The sequence below is a fragment of the Myxine glutinosa genome, chromosome 11, assembly GCF_964187855.1.
Source record: "Myxine glutinosa chromosome 11, kmMyxGlut1.1, whole genome shotgun sequence".
NCBI lineage: Eukaryota > Metazoa > Chordata > Myxini > Myxiniformes > Myxinidae > Myxine > Myxine glutinosa.
In genome coordinates, this window is record NC_136271.1 from 32,070,082 (window position 1) to 32,089,991 (window position 19,910).

General features: G+C 45.5%; 1 protein-coding gene across 4 annotated transcripts in view; it reads left to right on the forward strand.

Annotated features, from left to right (window-relative positions):
- The window catches only part of SRPK2 (SRSF protein kinase 2), an 85,655-nt gene extending 67,398 nt beyond the window's left edge, over nt 1-18,257 (forward strand). For all 4 annotated transcript variants that reach the window (XM_068130423.2, XM_068130424.2, XM_078786519.1 and 1 more), the window contains 6 exons: nt 1,167-1,421; nt 3,421-3,521; nt 3,629-3,736; nt 16,530-16,599; nt 16,804-16,896; nt 17,059-18,257. In XM_068130423.2, coding sequence (XP_067986524.1) covers nt 1,167-1,421; nt 3,421-3,521; nt 3,629-3,736; nt 16,530-16,599; nt 16,804-16,896; nt 17,059-17,243 — 812 coding nt within the window. In that variant the 3' untranslated portion in view covers nt 17,244-18,257. The remainder of the gene's footprint in view (nt 1-1,166; nt 1,422-3,420; nt 3,522-3,628; nt 3,737-16,529; nt 16,600-16,803; nt 16,897-17,058) is intronic.
- The last annotated feature ends 1,653 nt before the right edge of the window (nt 18,258-19,910 follow it).

Below are 19,910 nucleotides of genomic sequence, written 5' to 3' on the forward strand. Positions count from 1 at the left end.
AGTTTTCCACTCGACTCTACTCTACTCTACAGTTAATTTAAATATAATTTTAATATATGCAAGTTACATTAAAGAAAAATCAATTTGCCCGTCCTTTCTTTGACAAGAGAGTCTACTAGTCAACAGAGTCTACACGTCCCCCATCATGTTGACCGCCGGGTTGTGGATGTCGCTGTGCTGGGACTGCTGGTTTGCGTCGCTCGTGTGCCTGTCCCTGGCACTGCCGCTGGGCTGGAGAGTCAGAAATCTCTCCATCTTGATGTTATTGCCGCTCTAGCATCCAATAAAATATTCAGTTTTCACTTATTATTCACTTAAATAAATATTCACAATTCTAGGGTAACGGCTCAGGCTAACGGCTGATTTGGCGAATCGCGATGCGCTTTAATTTTTCGGTAGGCCGCTTACGCTTATCCGCTTCGGTTTCCGGGGGTTGTTCCGATTCGCTTATCCGCTTCGAAAACGTTAGTCCGCTGCAGCGGATAAGCGGATAAGCGGACTTTCGAAGCGGACCGCCCACCTTTTGGTAACCAGGAAGAGATATTAGGGAATCAGAGACATCTTGAAGGAGGAAAGTTTCTGTTAAGCAGATCAAGTCTGGTTTGTCAGAAGCAACCTGTATGGAGAGATCAGTCAGGTTTGAGCGAAGGCCCCGGATGTTTGAGGTCCATACCGTTAAGGAAGAGGATGGAAGAGCATAGGGTACAGTGGAGGGCAGGGGAGGGGTAGGGTAAGATGAGGGGGGTAGGGGGAGTTAGGGAGAGCTGTCGATAGTGTTTCAGAAATTGCAGAAGAGCTCGGAGAAAGGGAAGGATGAGGACAAAAGGTTTGATGTTGATGGGATGAGGCACAGTGAGGGGTTGTTTGAGGAGGGGGCAGAGCGAAGTGGAAGGTTGGAGGAGGGGGAGGTATGAATGTGGAATTTACTTCCTTCCATCAGCATTTGTTTTGATGTAAAATATCCATGGTATACTACGCAAGTGTTGAACTTTTTGAGCAGCTCCATGGTGATATGGACTCCTGGATGTCGATCCTTGCGACAAGCACATGGTAACTTTAAGTCGATCATTGCATCCATTGTTAGGGTATTTGTATTCTCTGTGATCTAACATTTGGTTCTCCCACTCCCGTTTCCTCTGCTTGCACCATTACCAATTGCTTTGCAGAGACAGTGGATGACGTGCATTCCCAAGTCTCTTGTGAAGAAGAATTGATTTACGACAAAGTGTGCAACGGACGTTCTCACAGCTCCAGCTCTCAGCTGTCGTGCTCTGCTCCGTCGAAGCACATTGGCTCGGTGCCACTTGGATCGTCCAATGGTTCCGAAGCGGTCAAGAGTGGGAGTTTGGTGGAGGTGCACACGCATGACAGGGAACGCAGTCGCACTGCTGACATTTACAGCACAAGAGATGGCCTCAAGGGTAAGAAGGGTGTGGGATGACAAGATATTTGAGGAGGTAGATATAATCTTAGCAAGAAAAGGATGGTCATGCTTTCTTTTGCTTGTCTTTGTCTTTATTTATTTGTTTATTTATATCCGGGGTCATTGCGTGAACGACGATGTGAGTGTTGTCAGTATACTCCAGAGCTCTGTGTGCTCAGAATCAGGGCTGTCAGCCTTTGTGCTTTGTTTATGAACATGCTGCATGGGCCCGGAGTTGGGGGTGGGGGGGGGGGGGGCACAGGGAAGCTCAACTTAACACATCCTGAGACCTGTTACAGTGGACCTATAAATATGTCTGCACTACTTACATTTTTTGTTTTATTTTTCTCGTTTTGGCCCTTTTTGGAGCAAAATTTCATCAAAATATCAGTGATAACAGTCATGTGCTAAAGTATATAACAATAACTGTCATTTTATAGTATCAGTCAATACCTTTTGTCCATCCTTTGCCTTCTTGAGCACCATGACTCTTACCCATGTTTCCTGTAGGCAACTGAACCACCTTTAGAGGCCATTTTCCCCCGCAGAGCAGGGGTTGGTATTTTTTGGGGCACCGTGGTCCCCTTTTTGAAGGAATGTTTTATGGCCGGATGCCCTTCCTGCCACCAACCCTGTTTGTTAGTCACCTTTTGCGACACACAGGGAATTACCAGTGAACTGGTACTCAATTTGCCGACCTCGGAAGGATGACAGGCTGAGTCAACCCCCCTGGCGTTAATTCAGGGATCAACCGGGATTCAAACCCAGGAACCTAGGATCCCAAGCCGGCACCCTAACTGTGAAGCCAACACCAGGCTTCCTGTGGATGACGTGCATTCCCAAGTCTTGTGAAGAAAACTTTATTTACGACAAAGTGTGCATTGGACGTTCTCACAGCTCCAGCTCTCAGCTGTCGTGCTCGGGGTCTTCTTCAGAATGAGTTGTTTGTGAAGACATTCATTTAAGTCTGCGTTCCTAACAATCGATCTTAAGTCAGATGTTTGTAAGTCGGAATTCAATTTCCCATAGACTATTAGAAATGGTGCTTCGTTTTCACAACCAGGCCATGAAAGCCGATTTAACACATAATTAAGCTGAAATATTGTACATTTGCAATAAATGATAGTAAATAATACCCCTTCAATCCCCGCGAATTGTAATAAATCGTGAAGGATGGAGTTCCTGTAGGCAAACTGAAGCACAATATTCTTTAGGACATTCCATAGTTGCATTGGCTTCTGTTGGCCAATGACGGGACCTGGCACCCTCAAAAGCTGGAGGCGGTGAGGTTTGCGATGTGTGGTCAGTTGAGCTTTTGGTCTCAATAAGACAACAGCTGTCGTTTTCAAAGACATTGTGTTGATGTGGAGCCCACCGAACAGTAAACAGACATATGAGACTGTATTTGGTGAATCCCAACTACCTTCCAATTTACCTTGAACATCCTTTATTAGTCCCCTACCGGTGTACACCGGAGGGGACTTTGGGTTTTCACGCCGCCCCTCCGTCTGTCAGTCTGTCAGTCTGTCAGTCCGTCACGCAAAGAACAGCTTTCTGGACTTTTTTTCTAAACGCTTAATGCTAATGATTTCAAACTTGGTACATGGTTTCCTCATGATAAGTTACAGATCAAGTTCGAACTTCACGACGTTCGATCATTTTTGACAAAGTTATGGCACTTTGAACTTTGGTAATTTCCCCAACAGTTTTCCGGACTATAATTTGGAGTGCGGTAAGTCAAAGCTGTTAATATTCCTTGTTTTAACTCCGATTTACATTCTGTTTCCACTTTTACTGAGAAGTCGGGGTCTGTGCAACCATTCATGAACTTTATTTGGTGCAAATCGGATAATGTTTAGCCGAGTTACCTCAGACCGTGAGTTGGTAATTATATAATTCACACTGCCGGTAGGGGACATGTATTGCAGCGCAATACTCAGAATGCTTGTTCTCCTGCTAACTTATTCCATTTTTTTTTTTCGGTGGGGGGTGGGTAGGTGTGGCCTGCTCCTCTGACCTTGTCGTTAATCTTCTTGATGCCAGCAATGCAAACAAAATCAAGGTGAAGATTGCTGACCTTGGAAATGCCTGCTGGGTGGTGAGTTACCATTATTAATATGCTAATATTGTTGTTTTTGACATGGACCAATGTTTTTTTTTGTTTTGTTTTTTACCTGATTGTTCGTGTTTCATATTCACACCCAGCACAAGCATTTCACAGAGGATATTCAGACGCGTCAGTATCGTGCCCTTGAAGTTCTCATTGGTGCTGGGTACAATACTGCAGCGGACATCTGGAGCACTGCATGCATGGTACTGCGCATTAACGGGAGGTTTAATTAACATTTGGATAAAACGATGGAACAAACTTACCAAGTGTAATTGGATTTCCTTGCCAGCCCAGCAAAAACCCTGTGTTGATATGAAGGGTTATCAAAGCATTTTTGAACAGTGTAGCCATTCTCAAACTCACAATTCCTTGCACAAAAATGTTTTTCTTGTTCCCTTGTCTGCTTAATAATACGGCAATCTCGTTATTTAAGACTTCTGGGGTGTGGTGCAATGTGACGAGTCAAATGACCTCATCTTGTATTCCTGTTTGGGAAAGGGCTTCCAGATCAAATTCATAATTATTTTAAAGACCATGAACAAAGATTTTACTGGAACAGGGAATCCTTCATTTACGAAGGGGTTGCTTTCCTAACAATCGATCTCAAGTCAGATGTTTGTAAGTCAAAATTCAATTTACCATAGACGGTATTAGAAATGGTGCTTCGTTTTCACAACCAGCCCATGAAAGCCGATTTAACACATTATTAAGCTGAAATATTGTACATTTGCAATAAATGATAGTTAATAATACCCCTTCAATCCCCACGAATTGTAATAAATACGAATAAAACGTAAGTCTGTAAAATAAAGTACAGTAATGTTGTTGTCATGTCCTTGACAATTGTTCCGATCGTCGGAACGATTAAGATGTAATGAACGACTGATTTGGGAGCGAGTTTCACCTTTATCAGAACATTTTATAACGTCCAGTTTGGTCTCCAATATCAAGGTTCTGTGTTTCTTCGATACTGTAGAGTAGAGATTCTTAACCACCGGTCTGCGGACCACTGCCGATCCGAGGAAGGAGACCTTCCAGTCTGTGGAGTAATGGCCGAAAAAGAATAATAATAATAATAATAATAATAACAAGCATTCTGAGTATTGCGCTGCAATACATGTCCCCTACCAAAGTTCAAAGTGCCATAACTTTGTCAAAAATGATCGAATATGCAAATTTATGCACGGTTGATGCTGGTTTTCAAACTTGATCTGAGGTATGCTGAGACATGTGTCACGCCTCGCCTCGTTGATAAGCCCGCAAGGTCACTCCGTGGAGCAGCCTGCACGTATTGCACTGTGTGAATTATATAATTACCAACTCACGGTCTGAGGTACTAGCGATTCAAGATATCCATTTTTTTAAAAATTTTCGTTTAATTAACGATATCTGCCAAACCACGTGCCCTATCGCAAATTCCAAAAGGACATTTTAGTAGACTGACATGCTTAACAGATTTGTGAAGTTTCCCCTCGATTGGATCAAAAATGAGGGAGGAGCTCGGTTTTAAAGGTTCATGCTTAAAAACGTCATAACTCTGAAACCATGTGACGCATGACGTCATGCTCGCTGAATTCACAAAGTTGAAAGTGCCATAACTTTGTCAAAAATGATCGAAACGTCGTGAAGTTCGAACATGATATGTAACTTATCATGAGGAAACTACAGACTTGGCATTTCATATGGAATATTTTTTTGGTGGGGGTGAACTTACTTTTCAAGATGTCTTAGAACCAAAAGTTCATTGGAATTATGTTGAAATTAGTCTAGATTTTGTTAATGTGACCTTCAAAAGAAACAAAAACCACATTTGACATTTCGAAGCAAATAAATTGATCCTTGAAAGTGATGTAAACTGATATCGAACTCAATTCACGGACAGTAATGTGTTAAACTTCTGTACGTTTTCCAGAAGTATTTCTTTATTTTGCACATTAGCCAATTTTTTTTAAACAAAAACAAAAGTTTTTTTTTTTTTTTTGTATACAAGATCGAGGCTCGTGAAAGAGCGAACATTAATCACACAGAAAGACAAACAGACACATAAAACAAATAACATCGGGAGCGGTAGACAAGATTGGGAGAGAGGGGGAAGGACACAAACACAACATTTGAGAGCAGGGACCGAGAGACATGGAGACATTGAGAGATCTGTGGGAGGGAGAGGGCTTTGGGGGGGAGGCATGTGAAGGGGGGGGGGGGTGGGAGAGGTATAAACATATGGACACTGCCAGGATTTCCAGGAAAGAAGTTGGAATTTCAAACAAGGTGGATCTGGGGTGAATTAGTGGGAGTAGAAAAGATCAAGGTTATGGATGGGAGAAGATAAGAGATGGTGGTGAACAGCTGTTTTAAAGACCTGGAGGGAGGAGAGGGATTGAAGGGAGTGTGGGAGTTTGTTCCACAGGTGGGAGAAAAGAGGAATGAAAGAGTGAAGGTGAGCAGAGAGCCGAGATTTCGGCAGTTTAACCATCAGAGGGTTGCTGGCAGATCTTGTGCGACCTGTAGAAATATTTGGGGGACAGAGCACAGAGAGAGCTGGGGGAGCAAGGCCGGAGAGGAGTCGGTAGAAGACAGAAAGGCCACCTACCTGCCTGCGGTGAGTGAGTGAAAGGCCCTCAGAGATAGCTTCATCGCGGGAGATTCCAATGATTTTGAAAGCTTTGGATTCAACAGCGTGAAGCCGAGCCAGGTGTGAGGCAGGAGCACCAGCCCATAGGGGAGAACAGTTAAATTACGACTGGGATTACGGACAGTAAAATTACAGTTCAGTACTTCGTGTAACCCCCACGAGCATTCAGGAGAGCACGTACACGTTGAGGCATGCTGTCAACCAGATTTGCCAAGGTTTGGACAGGAATCACTTGCCATGCAGTGACAATAGCCTGCTGCAATTCATGCACAGTGGTGGGCTGCTGGTCCAAGTTGTCGATTTGACACGTTAATTCTGCCCACAAGTTCTCTATCGGATTCATATCCGGGGACATGGCAGGCCACTCCATATGCTCTACACCACGGTCAGCAAGAAAGTGTTGGATCATGCGAGCACGATGAGGCCATGCATTGTCATCTTGGAAGACAAAGTTTCCTCGAAAGGCGACACGAGCAAATGGAAGCAATGTTTCTTCCAGAATGGCCCTGTACTTGAACTGGTTTAGGTTTCCATTCAGAACAACCAGGTCAGTTTTTCCCCCTGCATGAAAAGCAGCCCAAACGGTCACCCCACCACCTCCAGCTTGGAATCTTGGCACTATACAATCTTCGTTGTAGGCTTCATGCACTTGTCTGTGCACTCAGGCATGGCTATCTAGACGATAGACCAGAAATCAAGACTCGTCACTGAAGATCACATGATTCCAGTGTCCCGGCTGCCATTGACGGTGCTCTCTGGCCCACTGCAATCGGCACTGGCGGTGTTATCTTGTCAGGCGTGGCTTTCTCAGGGGACGCCTGGCACGATAGCCTGCTTGAACCAGTCGTTGGTTGACTAACCTTCTGGATACCGGCACATTTGTCAGTTGCTGCCACTCAGCCTTAAGCCGATTAGTTGACTTGGTACGGCCATTGCGGACTAACTGGTGCAGCTGGCGATCATCCCTTCTTGTGGTTCTGCGGGGACGTCCTGGCCTCGATATTGGAGGAGGGACACCCCTCTGAGCATTTCGTTTCGGGATCTTTGACACCTAACCTTGAGTGATGCCATATTGCCGAGCAATAGCACGCTGTTTCATACCGGAATTTCGTAAAGCCACCACTCCATGACAAACAGCATTGTCGAGTTGACAGACCATCTCCAGAGGAAGCGGCAATAACTTTTGGAGACGTGCAGCAGTTGTTTTCCACTAATACAGAACGCAACAACCCTTGTATACCCGACTGTGAAGCCAATCATCAAATGCACCTGTCCGTACATTTTGCCACGCCACCTGTGATAAAATCCTGTTGACTTCTTGCTGCAACAGACAATCAGTGACATGGGTCTTTTAACAAATAAATCACCAAAGTGTAAAAGAAACTCAACAGATTGATATTCTGACTTCAGAAAGGAAACCAAAGTCAAGAAAAAAATATATTCCATATTAAATGCCAAGTCTGTATGTGCCAAGTTTGAAATCGTTAGCATTAAGAGTTTGAAAAAAAGTCCGGAAAGCTGTTCTTTGCGTGACTGACGGACTGATTGCAAACCTATAGTCCCCTCCGGTGTACACCGGTAGGGGACTTATATATATATATATATATATATATATATATATATATTGTCGTGATCCCGCCTGGTAAATGTTCCCAGCACGGAATACGGACGTGAATGTCCGGGCTTCAAGTAATCCACGGAGTGGACAAAAGAGACGTAATCAACACAATTGTGTTTTAATCGGCCTTCTAGGGGTAAGGCACGATACTTTATTGGCTCGATCACAAAAACCATGAAAGGTAACAAATGGAATAGGCTGCACAAGCCTGCAGGAACGGTCGGCCACAGACGCTCCAACAAGACGCAGGTAAGATCCTCGCGGCTCCAATCGACGAGCTCCGGGACTCGAAGGATACCAGGATGGAATACCACACAAGGCCGCCAGGAACGGTCGGCCAGGAGCTCCAACACGAAGCAGGCAATATAGGACTCACAGTTCCAATCTACGATCTCCGGGAATCACTCGTTCTCTTCCGGAATCACTCACTCGTACAATCCATAACTATAAACGATCAGCACAACTCGCTGTCGTGAGGCGTAACGAAAGTTCCCTCGCCTCGAGGCCTCGAACCTCCGAGCTGCGTCCGTATCATGAGATGGCGGCCGCGCTCTCTGACCCTCCACCAATCACGTCCCGACTCGCCTCCCAATCGCGTGAGGCTCCAAGGAGGTTACGTCAGTGGTGGGCGGGGCACTCATTTGGGTGAGAACAAAGGTGGTTTCACCGGGGGGGTTTCTCACAGTCCTCCCCCCCTAAGTAAAAACCCCGTCGAATAGACGGCGTTTTTAAAACCAGTATTTGTAGTAGGTGCAAATCACATGGCAAGATGATGGCGGGAATTGCTAACAGGCAATTAACGCAATTAACAATTACTAACACTTGTTAACAACAATAACGAAACAACGCAACAATACAACGCAACGCAATGGCGCAACACAATAACGCAACAATAACGCACTTATTAACGCAACAGGCAATTAACAGGCGTTAACAGGGTAAACAATGAACCAGTTTTGTTTTTTTTTCACACACAATATTAAACACCATACACCCCATTAACCTCTACCCCACAAGAGTTACACTTCACCCAAAGCACAATAGAGAAACAAGGGAGCCAAACTCAAGGTGGGGAAACATTTACAGGAGGGAAACGGACCGAGACCTAGAGCGGCGGGTTCTCCTCCGGTGTCGAGAACGACAGTCATATGCGTAATGACCCCTTTCACCGCACTGGTAACATCGATCTTTCGGGTCGAACGGCCTGCGGACCAAAGGGCGTCTGAAACGAGGCCGCCGCGACATGCCATTCGACATCTCGACGCACACCCGCGATCCGCAAATTAACCTTCCATCAAGGGCTCTGACCGAATCTTCAGCATCTCGTGGATCTTCAAACTCAACAACCGCGAATCCAGGTGGGTTCCGAGCAACCCATACGTTGCGGAGTGGTCCGTAATGCCCGAAGACCCTCCCTAGCTCGGCTCTCGCTGCTCCATTGCCCAGGTTTCCCACATATACCTTAGCATTAGCGTTCCTGCTGAATCGCGACATGGCGGGAGCGGTCCCTGAGGAGCACGGCACCTGAGGTTGGCTTGACGGGAGGCTCGGGTGGACTTCAGCTGACGCAACGTCACCGTCGGAAACTGGAGTCGAGGCGCTAGGCTCCTCGGGCCAGAGTGAAGATATGTCTGACTCCGCCACTCTCTCCGCCTGTTTACTCTGGGCTCTAGGGACCCCCCCACAGGTCAGAGTCAATGACTCCTCCCTGGCTATGGCATCATTGCCAATCAGCAAGGAGACCCCGGGTATAGGGTAGTAGGGTACTACCACACAGGTCACTGGACCCTTAAAAATGTCACTCCGGACCTCGAGGAGGGCAAGGGGGTACCGGCCAAGAACCCGGTCAATGCCCCGAAGGAGGGTATACTCGCCGGTATAACGCATCTGAGAGGCCGGAACTACCCCCACCCGGAGAACACACCGTGTCGCCCCAGTATCCCGAAGGTATTTGGTCTCAAACTTCAGCATCGAATCGGGGCCACCCACTAAGGCTGTCCCTGAATACTCCTGATGCAGTGGATGAATGGAATTAGCCCCGGTGGCAGTGACCTCGGTCACCGATGCCACCGTCGTGTGCGAGGGCCCGGCGGATGAGTTCCACTGATCTCCCTCCGACTTAACAGGAGGGTTGCCTCGGTAGGCCGGACTGGTGGGATTAGAGAAACAGCGGTTTTCACCGTGCCCCACGCGTTTGCAGAAATCGCACCAGGGCCCTGCCCTGGTCTGCGGCTCGCGAGCGCCCCCAGTGGAGGTCATCGGAGAACCCTTCCCCTCGATCCAGCCGCCGGGCAGACGGGGGGCGGTCTTGATCGCAGACTCCTCCGTCTTACGAAGCGACTGCGTGACTTGCAGCATTTTGCACGCCAAAACATGTTTATCAATAAGGTTGACGCAGTCTGCCAAGGAAACAGTGTCTTTGTCGACAAGAAACAATGCTAAGTCAGGCGGAAGCTGTTGATCGATACGGTAACGCACCAGGAGTTCCGCAACCGCTTGAGGTAACTCAACCTTGCTCCCCTTGAACCATCTCTGCAGCTGTTCCAACAAGGCCCGCGAATGTTCCTCATAGGTTTGACTGGACTCACGAGTCCAGCTGAAAAAATTTCTCCTATAAATACATGCGGACACCGCATAGGCATTCAAAATCTCGGCCTTCAATGCCCTGTATTTGTTTGCGTCCTCGGTTGCCATCCTCGCATATACCTCCCTCGCCTTCTCAGATAGATGGCTCACAAGATGGCCGACCCACAAGCTCTCATCAATGCCACCGGCAGCCAACAACTTCTCCGCCATCTCCAGATACGCTTCTGGCTTCGTGTCTCCCGTCCAGTCCGGCAAACGAACATGAACAGTTTCCGGGACTCTTGCAGCAGACCCCTCTGCCCGCAGTCGTTCAGTCAACATTCGCAACTCATGCTCTCTGACGCGTTCAGCTTCTGCTGCCGCATGCTCTCTCGCTGCTGCCGCACGCTCTCCCTCTGCTGCTGCCGCACGCTCTCTCTCTGCTGCCGCATGCTCTCTCTCTGCTGCCGCACGCTCTCCCTCTGCTGCTGCACGCTCTCTCTCTGCTGCTGCCGCACGCTCTCCCTCTGCTGCCGCATGCTCTCTCTCTGCTGCTGCACGCTCTCTCTCTGCTGCTGCCGCACGCTCTGCCTCTGCCCTGTCATTCTCCCTGTTATACATGTCAAGTTGTTGAACCGGAGTCAGCCCGGTCCAGAAGGGCGAACGCATGCATTTAGTCATGATGGGATCGCTTCCTAACATCTCGGGTTGAGTGCCCGGGTCAAGGCTGCTTGCGTCGCTCACCTCGCCACCCACGTGACTGTCAACATGATCAGGTTGAACTCTCACTTCCCTGGTCGACATAGCTTGGCTACGAGTTATCATACGACCAGGCACAAAACACAACCTCAAACACAACGCTCAAACACGACGCTCTGTTGGGGAAATACGACACAACTACGCAATATCACCCGCACATCAAATTGCCAATGAGAAAAATACCACGTACAAATACTCACGTTTTTTTTTTTTTTTTTTTTTTTTTTTTTTCGGTTGTTTGGAGGGATCCGAGGCTATTCGCTTATTCTTTGTCGGTTGTTTGGAGGGATCCGAGGCTATTCACTTCTCTGCCCCAGACAGCGTCCTACGGCGAGAAAGTTCCTCCCAGACGGCGTCCGCTGGTGAGAAGGCGATGAACAGATGCCAGAAGATGTCGTCCACTGCAGAATTCCCGTCTCAATCGAATGGCTCTTACTTGAATGATCCCGGACGGGCCCCCATTTGTCGCGATCCCGCCTGGTAAATGTTCCCAGCACGGAATACGGACGTGAATGTCCGGGCTTCAAGTAATCCACGGAGTGGACAAAAGAGACGTAATCAACACAATTGTGTTTTAATCGGCCTTCTAGGGGTAAGGCACGATGCTTTATTGGCTCGATCACAAAAACCATGAAAGGTAACAAATGGAATAGGCTGCACAAGCCTGCAGGAACGGTCGGCCACAGACGCTCCAACAAGACGCAGGTAAGATCCTCGCGGCTCCAATCGACGAGCTCCGGGACTCGAAGGATACCAGGATGGAATACCACACAAGGCCGCCAGGAACGGTCGGCCAGGAGCTCCAACACGAAGCAGGCAATATAGGACTCACAGTTCCAATCTACGATCTCCGGGAATCACTCGTTCTCTTCCGGAATCACTCACTCGTACAATCCATAACTATAAACGATCAGCACAACTCGCTGTCGTGAGGCGTAACGAAAGTTCCCTCGCCTCGAGGCCTCGAACCTCCGAGCTGCGTCCGTATCATGAGATGGCGGCCGCGCTCTCTGACCCTCCACCAATCACGTCCCGACTCGCCTCCCAATCGCGTGAGGCTCCAAGGAGGTTACGTCAGTGGTGGGTGGGGCACTCATTTGGGTGAGAACAAAGGTGGTTTCACCGGGGGGTTTCTCACAATATATATATATATATATATATATATATATATATATATATATATATATATATATATATATATATATATATATATATATATATATATATATATATATATATATATATATATATATATATATATATATATATATATATATATATATATATACATACATACATACATACATACATACATACATACACACACACACATATATACATACATACATACACACACACATATATACATACATACATACACACACACACATATATACATACATACATACATACATACATACATACATACATACATACATACATACACAGACTTGGCATTTAATATGGAATATTTTTTTTTGTGGGGGTGAACTTCCTTTTCAAGATGTCTTACAACCAAAAGTTCATTGGAATTATGTTGAAATTATTCTAGATTTTGTTAATGTGACCTTGAAAAGAAACAAAAACCACATTTGACATTTCGAAACAAATAAATTGATCCTTGAAAGTGATGTAAATTGATATCGAACTCAATTCATGGACAGTACTGTGTTAAACCTCTGTACGTTTTCCAGAAGTATCTCTTTATTTTGCACATTAGCCATTTTTTTTTTTAACAAAAACAAAAGTTAAATTACGACTGGGATTACGGACAGTAAAATTACAGTTCAGTACTTCGTGTAACCCCCACGAGCATTCAGGAGAGCATGTACACGTTGAGGCATGCTGTTCACGAGATTTGCTAAGGTTTGGACAGGAATCGCTTGCCATGTAGTGACAATAGCCTGCTGCAATTCACGCACAGAGGTCGGCTGCTGGTCCAAGTGGTCGATTTGACGCGTTAATTCTGCCCACAAGTTCTCTATCGGATTCATATCCGGGGACATGGCAGGCCACTCCATATGCTCTACACCACAGTCAACAAGAAAGTGTTCGCTCATGCGAGCACGATGAGGCCGTGATTGTCATCTTGGAAGACAAAGTTTCCTCGAAAGGCTGCATGAGCAAATGGAAGCAATGTTTCTTCCAGAATGGCCCTGTACTTGAACTGGTTCAGGTTTCCATTCAGAACAACCAGGTCAGTTTTGCCCCCTGCATGAAAAGCAGCCCAAACGGTCACCCCACCACCTCCAGCTTGGACTCTTGGCACTACACAATCTTTGTTGTAGGCTTCATGCACTTATCTGCGCACTCGGACGCGGCCATCTTGACGATAGACCAGAAATCTAGACTCGTCACTGAAGATCACGTGATTCCAGTGTCCTGGCTGCCATTGACGGTGCTCTCTGGCCCACTGCAATCGGCACTGGCGGTGTTGTCTGGTCAGGCGTGGCTTTCTCAGGGGACGCCTGGCACGATAGCCTGCTTGAACGAGTCGTTGGTTGACTAGCCTTCTGGATACAGGCACATTTGTCAGTTGCTGCCACTCAGACCTAAGCCGATTAGCTGCCTTGGTACGGCCATTGCGGTCTAACCGGTGCAGCTGGCGATCATCCCTGCGGGGACGTCCTGGCCTCGGTATTGGAGTAGGGACACCCCTCTGAGCATTTCGTTTCAGGATCTTTGACACCTGACCTTGAGTGATGCCATACTGCCGAGCAATAGCACGCTGTTTCATGCCGTAATTTCGTAAAGCCACCACTCCATGACAAACAGCATTGTCGAGTTGACGGACCATCTCCAGAGGAAGCGGCAATAACTTTTGGAGACGTGCAGCAGTTGTTTTCCACTAATACAGAACGCAACAACCCTTGTATACCCGACTGTGCAGCCAATCATCAAATGCACCTGTCCGTACGTTTTGCCACGCCACTTGTGATATAATCCTGTTGTTGACTTCTTGCTGTGACAATCAGTGACATGGTTCTTTTAACAAATAAATCACCAAAGTGTAAAAGAAACTCACCCGATTGATATACTGAGTTAAGAAAGTAAACCCAAGTCAAGAAGAAAAAAAATATTCCATATTAAATGCCAAGTCTGTATGTATATATATCACAGTATATATAAAAATTATATTAAATATATTATGGATTTTGCTCATTGCGCAAAATCAAAATTATATATTATGGATAATTGGATAATTATATATTGGATAATAATCATATATTATGGATAATTATATTAAAATTAATATTATATTAAAATTATATCTATCTATAATTCCAGTAATCTCTGTGTGTTTGTTTGTACGTTTGTTTGTCTGTGACCGCTGTTTCTCGACAACCACGGGTCCGATATACTTTAAACTTGCCAGGTATATTGCTGGGGACCCGAGGATGTGCCTTTTCAAGGTTTCATATTAATCGGACAATTACTTACCGAGCTATGTCCAAAAAACGATTCAACCAATCAGAGAGCAGCGAGCTATCGCGTGTGCCGAACGTGGCGGACACACTCTGCCTCGGATGGCACATTTGAGAGCGTATTCATTTATTTCACGTTTGCAAACTATGTTGGCGCTATGTTGGCGTTAAACTATGTTTTAAAACTAATAAAAACCCCGGGGGGATTGTCACTGTACTCGCAAGCCGTTCGCCGTTCGCTTTGGCGTTGCGAATGGACCAAAACATTTCATGCACCAAACCATTTCATGTAAAGCGTTCGCCGTTCGCTTTGGCGTTGCGAATGGACCAAAACATTTCATGGACCAAACCATTTCATGTAAATAGAGGGGGGGATATAATTTTAGATATAGATATAGTACGGGCACGCCCTAGTATATATAATTTTTTTAATTTTTTTTTTTTTAACTGCTGCTCACCCACTAACGATGCCCGGCAAATCTGTATATAATGGAGCAAGTGTATATATGTATCATCTACTCCAGGAACAGATCCAGGAGTTTTTGAAAAGGAGGGGGGGGCGGGAGGTGGTCCAGAAATTAAGGGAACAGGGTACATAATCACCTCGGTGCTGCGAGCTTGAATCCATCGAGGCGTGGGGTCCAGCTGACACCACTTTTGATTAAAGTGACACCACTTACTCACAATCCTTTTGTAATCCACTCTAAAACAAAACCTGTTTATTGTTGTCCCCCGTCGCACCGCGGAGCGAAAGGGGGACTATGGTTTTCCCCTCCGTCCGTGTGTGCGGGCGTGCGTGCGTGCATGCATGCATAAGCGAAGGCTGCATTCAAATTTGGTGTGTGGGTGCAACCCACGTCAAAATCCAAGATGGCCGCCGCCATGTATGTCTGACGCCATGTATGTCTGAACCTTGTGAGCGGAATATCTTGAAAAATAAGCGAAGTACCAACTTCTAATCTGGTGTGTGGGTGTATCTCGGCATAAGGAAGAACGCTATTGAAAATTGGGTTGCCACGTCAAAATCCAAGATGGCTGCCTCCATGTATGTCTGAACCTTGTGAGCGGAATATCTTGAAAAATAAACGAACTACTAACTTCTGATCTGGTGTGTGGGTGTATCTACGCATAAGGAAGAACGCTATTGAAAATTGGGTCGCCACGTCAAAATCCAAGATTGCCGCCGCCATGTATGTCTGAACCTTGTGAGCGGAATATCTTGAAAAATAAGCGAAGTACCAACTTCTAATCTGGTGTGTGGGTGTATGGGTGTAATCTGGTATCTGGTGTGAGGGTGTGGGTGTATGCATTATGTTTTGCACTCTGTCAAAGCGTCTTTGGGCTTCCTGAAAAGCGCTATATAAAATAAATGCATTATTATTATTATTATTATCCAGGCATAAGGAAGAACGCTATTGAAAATTGGGTCGCCATGTCCAAATCCAAGATGGCCGCCTAGCGTCTTCCACTTTGTCAACTCACTTCAACGACGGGGGTCCTAGGCGTAACGCTTGTAGCAATAATTAAATCGTAGTACGTATCTGAATTCGTTCAGGAACTCCAAGGATGGATTGTTCACAAATATATTCTTGTCGTCGAACTTAAGTAGCAATCGGAAACAGTTCCCCTTCATACTGTGTATGTTCGTGAATATACGGAGAGTGGTTCTAGTTACAATTTCCGTGTATATATTTTTCGCACACCAAACGAAGAACCCACTCCAAGCCTTCAACCAAGACTAAGGTTTGATCTGTTCTTGGGTGCCATGACGGTACATGGTGTAGCAGCGCAATGAGCAGCATTTTTTTTTTTTTTTTTTTTTTTGATGGCACATGTAACGAACTGTTTTCACTTCTGCTTCCCTTTGCCTCCTGACTTGTGGTTAGTGACTGTAAGAGGTCGAGGGTAAATATCCCTGTACGTCGTACGTTGTTTCAATGTGGCTGCTTGAATGGTCGAGTCATTCCAAACACCTGTGTCTGTGCGTTCCTTTACAGGCATTTGAACTGGCTACAGGAGACTATCTATTTGAACCACACTCGGGAGAAGATTACACTCGAGACGAGGGTGAGTGTTGCAAATTGCCTTGTGACGGATTGCATGTGTGTGAATCAGAATTTGCGTGGTTGCGCTAGGGCGTCATACTTACCGACCGCAGTGGCTTCTTCTCCTTGTGCACATTTAAGTCCCGTCAGGATTTCCTTATCCATTATTGTTATGGCATTTCATAGAGTTTCTGTAAGTGGTGGTGGTGGTGTTTTTTGCTTGCAGACCACATCGCGCTCATCATTGAACTTTTGGGGAAAATCCCACGGAGGCACTGTCTTTCAGGGAAATACTCCAAGGAGTTTTTCAACAGACAAGGTACCATTTTCATGTACACATTTACACCATTCCTGACCTTTTAACCTGATCCTGCTGTATTGCACTTCGGCCGGGAACACGTGGCACGTGGTGGTGGTGCGTGCGCATGTGCGTGTATGTGCCGCAATGTGATTAATGTCTTCCGTGTGCCGCTTTGGGCAGGAGATTTGCGGCACATCACCAAGTTAAAGCCTTGGAGCCTGTGCGACGTCCTTGTGGAGAAGTATGAATGGTCAATAGAGGAAGCCATCCAGTTCACAGACTTCCTGTTACCGATGCTTGCCATCATTCCTGAAAAGAGGGCAAATGCCGCCACCTGCCTTGCACATCCATGGCTGACTTCGTAGCCATTCCAAAGCCTCTATTCCTTCAACTTACTTTTGTTTATCACCAATACGTTTATCCCCAAATTTATCCCCCTCACCTCCGCCCCCCAGTTTGTATGTACTCTTACAGGTTCTCCTATTAGTCTCTCTCCGATTCATCTATCACAATGTACGGTTTTATGCAGTTTGTTCTTTTACGTTCGTTCATGTTGGATATTGTCGTAAATCAGACTCATCCGCACTATTACCCTGCGTTGAGACGATTGCTTTTTCGATACATTTGCACCCAATTTTGAGGGCTTCTCTCATTTTCAATCCCAATTATTTGTTTGTTTGTCCAATTCTCGTTTACGTCCTTTCCACTATTTTTAATTTAAGAACTTTAGCAGTCTGTTAATATAGCTTTTGCTTTTCTTTTGTTGTTTGGCTGATGCTTAATGTTTGGCTATCTTGAAGCTTAACACCCAACTCGCCCTTGAAGCCTTTTAATAAATAAATAAATAAAATGATGACACCATGTGACCCCGTCGACACCCTATCGAGACGTGGCATAACGGGCCCTCAAGGTTTGTTTATCCCACAGCAATTACAGGAGCTGGTTGTAACTGTCTCCGACTAGATTGCAGGTGCATGTGGTGGTGGTGGTGGTTGTTGGTGGGAATGTACAGGGTTGGATGAGCTGGGGTGCAAGTTTTGTTTTTAGGGTTTTGTTTCTTTTCTTTTTTCCCTGAATGTTTCCTTTCAAGGTCCTTGCATTTGTGTGGGAAATGCCAGTTGCCTAGAACGCGGCCCCGTCTCTTGAAGTTACTTCAGTTTGTCTACAGGTCAGGATTTTGGCGCACATTGTGCTTAATTTCTAAGTCATGGTTATAAGTGTATTATTCTGGAACATGGTGGGATTTTGTTTATTTTCTCGGTTTTTTTTTTTTTTGGACACTTGACGGTCACAATTGAAAATGTGATAAATACACGTTTGTTTGTTTGTTTTTGTTTGTTTGTTGTTGTTTTTTTGGAAATAAAGTTTTGTTACAATAAGTTGAGTTTTGTCATTATTGAGATGTTTTGACACGTCTACGATTCTGGTGACACATTTTGATTCGACTTTCGTAAGCCAGAGACGACGAATGACTCTTTCGTGGGAAGTCAAAGCAGAGTTTGGGCTTCCCTGTTTTTCATTCCCAGCTGAGCACAAATTTCATGATACTGGATATCAGGTCCACATTCCATATGCTATTGATTTATGTCCCATCTATTCATATTTATTATAATACAGTCAAAGTTCATTTTGTTTTCTGATGTAATTGTGCTAATGTTGATTTATGTACTCACTCTTCCAAATGTTTTGGGAAAATAGTACAAGGCTGAATATTGGTCAGGCCATTGTGGAATTCATTTGTTCATGTTTGGCAATGTTTATTGTTTGTGCAAGAATATTGAAAGAAAAAGTGAAATTCTGGTTCAAATATTTAAAGACCAATGACTGACCGATTACTCTTGACAAACCTACTGTATAGACACATTATGTTGGTTGTATACTGCTTATGATGCAGGATTATTAAAGAGCGAGTATATCTGGTCTGTGTGGTATCTACCACACCAAACACCCCCTTCCTTGCCCCTTGGAAGTTAGCATGAACCAGAGAGAGCACAGCTGGTGGCACGGCCCTCCACAAAGGCCCAGAGCCTGCTTCGGTGAGTGCTTTCATTTTGACCCAGAACCTCCACTTGATCTTGAGTGATTGGTTAGTTTTATGCAACGGCACCAGTTACTGTGCAACACATGTGTACCACCAAAACTTTCCTTACTTACGAAGGGGGAATCCATTTTGTCGTCTGCTGGCCTCCCACTCCGCTTCCAAAATGTTCTCATACCTTCCATTTTTCATTTTATTCGGTCAGATTTATTTATACAAATGATATACCTCATCACATATATAGTCGTGTGACCACCTGCCTATATATATAGTCGTGTGACTACCCTGTAGTGAACACCGCAGGCTGACACGGATGACCAAACGAGCTTTAACTCCAAGGCGTTCAATCCAAAAATGACTATTCTTTACACCAGAGGGAAAGGAGGATGACTAACTTACCTGGACAGCTTCCAGCTGACGTCTTCGCACCTGGATAATTAACTCAAAACCGACACAGGATTTACTGTACAAAAATACTGGCTTTATTAAAGAAATGCCAGTAACAAAATAATACACAATAAAAAAAACTATGATTCCTAAATGGGACGTCCCCACACAGACAAAGGGAAATATAAAAGAACGAAAATAAATGTTATTTTTGTGGGCACTTAGCTCCGAGCTGCTCTTGAACCTCGTCAGAAATCGTCCCGGTTCGTCACAGGCCTCTATGTCCTTGCGCGGGAAACCGCAGGCTGCACTGCCCATGGGCAACAACACGCAAAAACCTACCTTAACCACAAAACATATCCAAAAATTGCAAAATTCAACAACATAATTACAACCCCATCCTACAGACCACATCCCCCTGTGGATGCCACAATACCCAACGTTACCTACGGAGCCATCCCAATTTGCCCAAATTTCCGCGGGCCCTGTCCGGGTGTTACAGGTGAGTGACATGGCTCAGTGGATTTCTCCCCCATCCATTCACACAAATCTCATAACCATTCATACACATTTAAATTATCATCAAAGCACTTGTTTCACCCCCTGT